The 9,515-nt window shown below is 39.2% G+C and overlaps 1 protein-coding gene across 1 annotated transcript; it reads left to right on the top strand.

The window, feature by feature from the left end:
* Nucleotides 1-794: 794 nt before the first annotated feature.
* Nucleotides 795-9,286, top strand: LOC134655869 (conserved oligomeric Golgi complex subunit 2). Its single transcript, XM_063511359.1, has 6 exons — nucleotides 795-1,028; nucleotides 1,117-1,344; nucleotides 1,516-2,362; nucleotides 2,533-2,738; nucleotides 7,799-8,238; nucleotides 8,992-9,286. Exons 1-6 carry the CDS (start codon nucleotides 951-953, stop codon nucleotides 9,263-9,265), a joined length of 2,073 nt encoding a protein of 690 aa, XP_063367429.1. The 5' UTR covers nucleotides 795-950; the 3' UTR covers nucleotides 9,266-9,286.
* The last annotated feature ends 229 nt before the right edge of the window (nucleotides 9,287-9,515 follow it).

Raw genomic sequence — 9,515 nt, 5'->3', positions numbered from 1 at the left:
AGATAGGTTAGGTTAGGTTTGTTTTATGGCGATCCTGAAAAGTGACGCGTTTCTGAACCAAATGAATTATGACTAACGAAAATTCGGGCAAACAATACATTATGGCTTAAAACTATTTGGGAAACAGTAGAGACCCGCGGCCCACACCAATTTTGGTGTCTATACGTTTTGGTGGCGACGTGGTAGCGAATATCTCCCATACGCGCCTTTGGGTGTCTCAGTACGTCAGTTGGTATCAAAATTGTACCCTTCATTGCTCTTTTAGGTATGCACTTCGTTATCCGCCATGGTCTTGCTTGCCAATGACAATGTTAAATACTTTAAATACCTACGTTGTCGCTAATCGCTAATTACAATCACCAATGCATTTTTAAAGTGAATATTTATTGCAAAAACTTAAATATAAATACAAACTAAAAATATAAAAAATAAATACTTACTAAAACCCGTCCCGGGCTGTCCCTGACGCAAAGGTGCCCATCTCGCTCGCTGCGTTGCCGCGTTGTATTGCGATGGACAGCCTTTGCATCAGGAAATCGCCAATTACAAATCAATATAAACTTAACCCTTGTAAATTTGATTAAATTTTTCAATAAAGCCATACGATAATAATAATAATAATATAAACTAAAATTTCATTAAATTAAAAACAGTTGTTATTTGCTTAAAATACAATATAATTTATGCATGTACAAAACTTAAGAAACTACGAGTACGATTTCAAAAAACAAATCCAATGTTTTATTGTTAGAAAGAGATTTTTTATCATTTGGACGGTGAAAAAGATGTCTTGAACACCTCTGTCAATTGACGTGTGATGTGTCAGGCTTACGTCAGTGGTGTCAAAATGATCGCTGAAGAAAGCGATCTAGATAGATAATTAAAACATTTTCCAATGATTTCTCTCAATGGTAGTGCCTTTTTAAACATAATGCCAGCAAACTAATAATATGGAGAACGACACTGCGGGGTTTACCCTGCCTCCGGCGCCGGGGGGGCTGTGCTTCGATCGAAACGATTTCGTCAAGGTACACTTCCTTTTTAATCAGTAATAAATTCCAGTAGAATGATAATAGTGTTATGATTGTGTCTGGAATTTGTTTGGGATTGTTTCAGACAAATTTTTCCGTGGATAACTTCCTCGCCGATCACCAGAATGTGTCTTCTCTGGAGAATATGCGAGATGATTTGGGCGCTTATTTAAAGGTGCTAAGGCTGGCGATGATAGAGTTAATTAACAAGGACTACGCTAATTTCGTCAATTTGTCGGCGACGCTCATAGGCTTCGACAAAGCCATCACGAAAATACAAACGCCTCTGACGCAGCTCAATGGGGAAGTTTTGGTAGGGGAATTGCCTTATCTTAATTGAATTGAACACGCCATGACGATAAATTAGTACTTAACAGTGTTGTATGTATACTGAATTAGTTAAATTAAGATAGAGCTATATTTTTGTGTCTGTTCAACATTGATATTCTTGAAGAAACCTAAATTTTATTTTATATTTTTTTAGGGTGTAAAACAATGCCTAGATGATGCCATGAAAGAGCTATCAATGTGGCTCAACCAAAGGCATGGTCTACAGAAGAAAAAACAACTCTTAAGATACTACAGTCAAACTATCAACAGTTTGTCCACCCTGGAAAATATTTTACAAGATATTTCCAATAAGAAAAAACATGAACAGATAGCATTAGCTGACCGCGCAGCTATGCAGTACAACCAATTGAAGTTTACCATCTCCAAATGTGAAAGTTTAATCAAATCTGATCAGAAAACACAGTTCAATAATATTGGAGGAAAGCTCATACAGCATTTAAATGATCTGTTATTCCAATTCTGGAATGATAGTGACGAAAATAACATGCTTAAAGCATTATTAACACTGGCATCTTTAGATAGAGTAACAGAAACAGAAATGCTTGTAAGAAAGCAGGCAATAGCTCCTTTACTGCAGGACATTATAAGTGAACCAGCGCTACAACGAAGCAAAGATGGTCTCCAAGGAGTTTACGAAAGAATTCTAGCTTTACTAGATACAAAACTTAAGCTTCTCCACTCTGTTATGGAACATTCCAAGATGTCTTTCCTTGTTAAGCAGTATAGATTCTTAGTCAATTGTTTTTGGTGCGAAGTAGAGAGTCGGCTGGAAGTTAATTTGGCTTCTATATTTGCGCCTGGCAACCCTAAGATATTCTATAGGAGGTATAATGAGAGTGTTCAGTTTGTGAGGAAGCTGGAGCAGTACTGCGGAGACCAGGATATGGTGAGGCTGCTGCATGAGACAGCGGAGTATAAGAGCTTTCAGAAGAGATGGAACTTGCCTGTGTACTTTCAGATTAGGTTTCAAGAGATTGCAGGTAACTTTCTTTTAAGTGATTCTATTTGAGTGGCCAATATATTTTCACAGATTACATATATTACTAATCCCAATAAGACCTAGTTTCCCATTTGGGTTAGAGGGTCAGAATCTACTATTAAACAAGCCAAGCTTCTTTGAATAGTAATTTAATGAACCTTTGATTATCAGGTGGTTTCGAAGCAACTCTACAAAGTACCCCAACAAAACAAGACCAGGATGGTTTGGTGCTAAAAGAGACCCACAGCTGTTGGGTTGCCTTGCAGCAGTGCTGGTCAGACGGGGTCTACATTGAGGCCCTGGCCCACAAGTTCTGGAAGCTGTCACTGCAGCTGCTTGCCCGGTATTCCACTTGGTGCTGTACCATCTGTACCCCGGTAAGTCATGTTTTAGGTGACTCTTCATGTAGAATAGACCAAGATTTAATGACAAAAGAGACCTCCAACTTATAATTATATAATGTATGAAATCACGTCGAAAGCGCGTCGTAAATGAAATGAAATGCGTTTACTTGCTTAACATTATGTACAGATAAGATGGTGAGAGAGATGGTGGATGGTTATTATGTCCAGATAATGTCAATACCTTATACTAGTAATGCAAAATATTTTAAAACCTATTTACATTAAATTATATGTATATTTACATAATCCATACAATAATTTATGAAGTATTTATAATGAAAATTAATTACCAATCAAGAGAAGAAATTAATAACGTAGAAGGCATTTGAACTATTTTGTGAACCTTCTATTTTATAAAGCTCGCCCGCTACTGCGGCCGCGACCGCGACACTGATGGCTCACGTCTCAAGATACAAATAAGACAAAACAGTAAATATCTTCATAATTATTTTTAAAAAAACACTGTATCTACTAAATAAGGTCGTTTTGAACGTTCGGTGACGCTGGTCTTAGTTACCAATTATTAGGTAACTAATAAGGGGTCGTCCAGAAATCATGTGATCGTTTAGAGAGGGGGGGTGGGGGGTAAGGAAAATGTCACGATGGAGGAGGCCAGAGAAGATATCACGTGTAATTTAATTTTTTTTTCAAATTGGGGAAAGCCAAGAACAAAAATAATCCAAATATGATCACATGATTTCTGGACGACCCCTAACATGCAACGGATAAATTGCATTTTTGATAAGATATATCTTCCTTATAACCGGTTTTATTTTATTTTTTATTTTATTTTATTTTAAGGTTCACCAACAGTTATTACATTGAGGCTTAAGTACATCAATACAAACTTAAATAACATGCTGAATGTATAACTAATTACTGGTAAACACCACATGCAAAAATTAAAAAAGCAAATTCAACAACAAAGCCACATTTGAACACCTTATTACTATAGAATAAGGAGCAAAGCGCAACCACGATGTAGACTGGTTAAGTAGGTATATAACTAAATATGGAATTAAAACTAAATATACTAACTACTAATGAATAAATTTCTAATTTTTGTCAGAGAGTCAAAGTGAACATCAAACCTGTTACTATATCTATTGAGTAAATTGCTCAAGCGTGGTACTGGGGAGTTTGACCCTAACACAGTTCGGCGCTGAGGGCGAGACATTGGTTTGATAGCAAAACGCGGTATTCTTCTAGGTACAGAGAAACGAAAGCTACTCAAGAGTTGTGGACAATCTATACTGTTTCTTATAAGCTTAGTGAGAAATTTTAAATCTAGTAAATCTCTACGGTTCTCAAGAGATAACATTTTAAAAAGTTTTAACCTATCCTTATAAGAGAAAGATCTTTTCGCAAGACCTACCGATCGAGCAAGGTGCCACATAAATCTTTTTTGCAATCTTTCAATCCGAAGACAATGAGTTGCATAATGTGGTCGCCAGACGATACTACCATACTCTAGGTGACTACATACTAGACTATAATAGAGAAGTTTTTTGGTTTGTATCCTACGAAATACCTTTCCATTTCTTATGACGAATCCTAACATACATGAAGCTTTTTTTACTATTGCATCGATGTGAGGAACGAATGTAAGTTTTGTATCAAAGATAATTCCTAGGTCACGTATGGTTTGCACTTTAGGAAGACATTCACCAGCGATATGATATGACGAAGAAACTATATTGATCTTACGAGTAAAACTAATAGAGGAGCATTTTTTGGCATTAAGAGACATACCATTTTCTGAACACCATTTACTAAGCCTTTCAATGTCATCCTGGAGAAGGGCGACATCGGAAGGACAAGTTACCACTCTAGCAAATTTGAGATCGTCTGCATACATGAACGGGATGGAGTGATGAAATTGGGCGGGCAAATCATTAATAAATATATTGAATAATATAGGACCAAGGTGGGAGCCTTGTGGAACACCTGAAGGGATATTATAAGTCTGAGAAGAGAAACCATTAATAACTACATAAAATGATCGATTATGGAGTAGATATGAGCGCCGCGCCGGCGCGCCGCCGCCGCCGACAAAATTTTCGCGCCGCCGCCGCCGACGTTGCGCTATCGGCGTGGCATCGGCGTGACCTTGGTAGTTACTATTACTTTCGGAATCAGATAATATATTTTTAATCGAGTTTAGATCATTAACGGCGCCACTTCGAATAGTTTATAGGCACTCAAAAGGCATTTTAGGCCCATATAATTCAAAAATATCGAAGGCAAATGCAAACTTATCTGTCTAGTAACCGCGCTACTAGTTTTGTGGAAACGAAATTATTTAATATAAATTTTAACATCAATATGCTTGTAATAAACGTACTGATTTCCTTCCATTTTTATTGTGGAACGTTCCACATTACAATTTATAGAGTATATATATACTCGTACACTAGACATATGTCAATCACAATGAAAAAATTAACTGTGATCAACTCTGGCTAACGTGAGCTCGACTCACATCTTTGGATTACCGATCTTAATTTTGCCAGCTATAACCATCCGTCATTTACCACGAATTTAACCATTGCAAGCATGGTTAAACGTCTTTAAAAGGTATAAAATGGGGTTAATTTTGAGATATTAAGCGTTTCCACGTCCAAATGTCCGGCCGTTGGCTTCGCACGGAAGGGCGTCGGAATCGGGTCTCAATTAAACTTGGCCACTGTTCAAATTTCAAGATTTGCTCTCTCGCAGCTCAATCTATGGCCTTGCATCGCTCACATGGAATTAAGCCGCTATCTGAACCTGCAAGTTTTTGGCCCTGTTTGGAGCTCAACTTTCGGCCTGTTTTAAAACGCTTGAGCATTGGTCCTTATTCGATCTTAGCTCCATTGCAGCTCGGCCTTTGGCGTCGCACGAATGCGCCCGCAGGAAAGCTTCAGATCTTTAACACTATGGCTTCAGTCTTTATTGGCCTGCGCCCTCGCTCAGCGCGCTCAGCACGGTTCTATTTTTATCGACTATCACTATGCCCGTCACTTTCGCACTTACATACTTGTTAGAACGTGACAGGCATGGTAACAAACGATAAAAATGCGACCGTGCTACTAGGGCTGCTCTCTTGCAGCTCGGCCTCCCACAGAAGCGCGCCGCAATCGGCGCTCCAGGCGTTCGGCCGTCAGCCAATCTTACACTTGGCGTTCGATTCTTAGCTGTATGCTTACCTGCAGCTCATCGTCTGGCCTCGCATTGGGAGGCGTCGAAATCAAGTCTTCGGTGTTACATGGAGCTCGGCGTTGGGCCTCACTTTGGGCCTCAGTGGCCTCACTATGGTTATCGATATTGGTTATCGATACGGAGACGGAGCTCGATTTTCTTTGGACTGTCGAGTCTGTCGACAAGACGTTTCCCTGATACAGTCAATCCGCAATTTTTAACTTAGCACAAAAGATAAGGGCCTCGCTAAGATCTTCCGGCCAGAACCTCTCCGAGATTAAGCTCCTCGGCTCTCTCTGATGCCGCGCAATACCGCTTATCCACAGTTTATACGATATCAATTTTTTTCGTACCATTATTCAATAAATTACCCTTGAAAATAAAAAATGCATTTATTTCATAACTTTCTTACAGTAACAACATGTTTTTTCGGTAAAATTTTGGTCTAAATTATTTTTAGGGTTCCGTACCCAAAGGGTAAAAACGGGACCCTATTACTAAGACTCCGCTGTCCGTCCGTCCGTCCGTCCGTCTGTCACCAGGCTGTATCTCACGAACCGTGATAGCTAGACAGTTGAAATTTTCACAGATGATGTATTTCTGTTGCCGCTATAACAACAAATACTAAAAATAGAATAAAATAAAGATTTATGTGGGGCTCCCATACAACAAACGTGATTTTTGACCGAAGTTAAGCAACGTCGGGCGGGGTCAGTACTTGGATGGGTGACCGTTTTTTTGCTTGTTTTGATCTATTTTTTGTTGATGGTGCGGAACCCTCCGTGCGCGAGTCCGACTCGCACTTGGCCGGTTTTTTTCATTAATAGAAGGTGTTTCAAGGCCACGCCGCCGATTCGCCGCCGCCGCCGACCAATTTTGACCGGCGCGCCGCCGCCGGCTATATGCCTATCGGCGCTCATATCTATTATGGAGATATGACTCAATCCATTTTAGTAAAGGACCCGTGACGCCGTAGGAAGAAAGCTTCTGAATCAAGACCATATGAGAAACTCGGTCAAATGCCTTGCTAAAGTCGGTATAGATGACGTCGATCTGCTTATTAATATCAACAGCCTTAGTGACAAGCTCAGAGAAGGAGGCAAGATTGGTGAAAGTTGACCGCGCAGGGACAAAACCATGTTGGTGTTCAGTTATATACTGTTTGAAGTGACATTGAATAAAAGGACAGATAAGGGATTCGAAGATTTTGGCAAAAGTAGAAAGTATAGATATAGGTCTATAATTCTTTACTACACTAATATCCTCGGCCTTGTGTATTGGGATAACTTTAGCCCTTTTCCATATATCTGGAAAAATACCAGTTACAAGCGATTCACGATAAATAATATATAACGGATAAGATAATGTTTTTGAGCAATTAGATATAAAAAATGGGGGGATGCCGTCAGGGCCAGCCCCTTTAGCAGCATCAAGGTGTTTCAGTTTTTTATTGATCGAGTCAAGATTTAATGTTACGTTATTAAGACATTCAGATGATCTTATGATCTTATGCTGTTTCAACAGTGTCTGTAGTGTAATTTGAAATTGAAAATAATAATTAATTAATTATTCATCCTTAGAATCTTAATTAATTACCTACCTAATTATGTATTTCTAAATATCCGAGGTCAGAGTTATACTTGCCCGCATTTTTTTTAATGCACTATAGGTCAAAATAATGTAGCTGCTGTTTTGACTGCTGAAATAAATGGCGCTGTATATTCCATAAGTTTCGTGGTAACATTAGCGCTTGACGATCCAGTAACGCGCAGAATGTACGGAGCCAAATATGAAATCAAGAGATTGCATACTTAATTTTGGTTTAAAAGGTTAATTTAACATTTCTTTTACAGAGAACTCCAAAATTAGAACCCACCAGTGTAAATAGGACCCTAATAGACAACAGTATTAGCATCTACGTCGACACTCAAACGCTCCTCCGAAGGCTAACCCAGTTCCTACAATCCGTCGAACCAAAACTACCTTGCCGGAACAAAGACCTACTTCGACAGAGCTTGAAAACCACAGAGGAGACCCTCCAAGGAACGAGACACAAGATAAAAGAATCGATAGTCAGCGAGATGTTCGATTATTTCAACATTCAGTTGAAGCAAGTCAGCGATATACCGCGCTTGTATAGGAAAACCAATAGGAGCGTGCCTACGAAACCTTGCACGTATATAGATGTGGTCAGTAGAGAGGTCCACCAGTTCAATGAGAACGGCAGGATGCGATTAGATGATGCGTTTTTGCAGGAAATATTCGAGGCGCTATTCAATGTTATGTCGGAGTCGTAAGTATTGCAGTGTGGCTATATTAATTGTTAAGCCCCGTCTCCATATCGCGCGGCAAGCTATCGAACATTGGCTCGCGCGGCAGCCGCGCGCAATGGATACCGGGCTTTACTGTATCATTCCGTAAAAAGGACCGTAGCATTATTATTAGGGGGCACTTTTCATGTTTTGCCTGCCAGATGGTCAGCGGGCAGCGGGTACCGTAGCTTGCCGGCGCCAACAATTTCAGATGTGACACATGTGCGTTGCCCGTTAGAAATATGTAGGTATAAGTATTATAGCCTGAATTTAGAAATTGATCAATGATCATCAATGCATTACTTACCTTCATGAAGCGTGCCCACATCTAGTTACATAATAGCGTAAGTGACGTTCGCTGAAAAGTTCATTTATAGGGAATACCGCAATTTGTTTAATTGTGGAGGTTTTCCTAGACTAGACGTTAAATGTTACTTAGAATTACTATGTTAATGAATGACTCAGAATAAGGATGCATTGACGTCATGTGACTCATTTTATTAGCTGTAGATACAATAAAAAACTGTCTAGTTTTATCAGACCTGTTCGTTAGTAGTAAAAAGCTTAGCCCCAGATTCGAATGCGTTAAGAGCATATATTTTTCTCATGAGCATGATATTCTTATTCTTTCTATTTACGTAGTATGTTATGTATGTATACATATCGCAATTTAAAAATAGGTGCGTGGATGGAACCAAATACTCATTATTGATATGACAAATACATTTTTTCAGATATTACAAGTACGTAGAAGATGTCCTAACATCTGTTCAGAAAACAGAAGAGTCCCTAAGAAGACTGAAGCAAATACGCGAGAAGACTGCCCAACAGAGCAGCGATAGTTCTGGGCCCACTGATGGGGAGAAAATCCGCCTTCAACTCTCTGTAGATGTCGTGTCCTACGGAGCCCTAGCGAGGGCAATGCAGGTGGACGTCAACGCCATGCACAAGTATAAAGAACTTAACTCTATGGTCACGGAAGCTGTAAAAAGTATAGATATTAAATGATATGCACATTTATACACTAAATCGTAGATTTTCATTTCATAACCCTTATAGCAGAAAGATAAATTTAAATGGGTTTCTTAGTGGCTGGAGGTTAGACTGGAGCTTTTTATTTAAGGTTTAGAATGGGATGAATAAGTAAAAAATGGAATATAAGAATTGTAGATTGGCGCTGAGGGGCCATCCATTAATTACGTCACACGTTTAGGGGGAGGGAGGGGTCAAGAAAATGTGACATGTTATGACATGGAGG

The sequence above is a fragment of the Cydia amplana genome, chromosome 17, assembly GCF_948474715.1.
Source record: "Cydia amplana chromosome 17, ilCydAmpl1.1, whole genome shotgun sequence".
Taxonomy (NCBI): Eukaryota; Metazoa; Arthropoda; class Insecta; order Lepidoptera; family Tortricidae; genus Cydia; species Cydia amplana.
This window is presented reverse-complemented; position numbering and strand designations above follow the sequence as displayed.

Bases quoted from the DNA above. Each gene is read 5' to 3' on its own strand.
- LOC134655869 (XM_063511359.1), top strand. From the start codon at position 951: ATGGAGAACGACACTGCGGGGTTTACCCTGCCTCCGGCGCCGGGGGGG. The intron at 1,029-1,116 runs GTACACTTCCTT...GGATTGTTTCAG, and splicing joins ATCGAAACGATTTCGTCAAG to ACAAATTTTTCCGTGGATAA. The intron at 2,363-2,532 runs GTAACTTTCTTT...TTTGATTATCAG, and splicing joins TAGGTTTCAAGAGATTGCAG to GTGGTTTCGAAGCAACTCTA.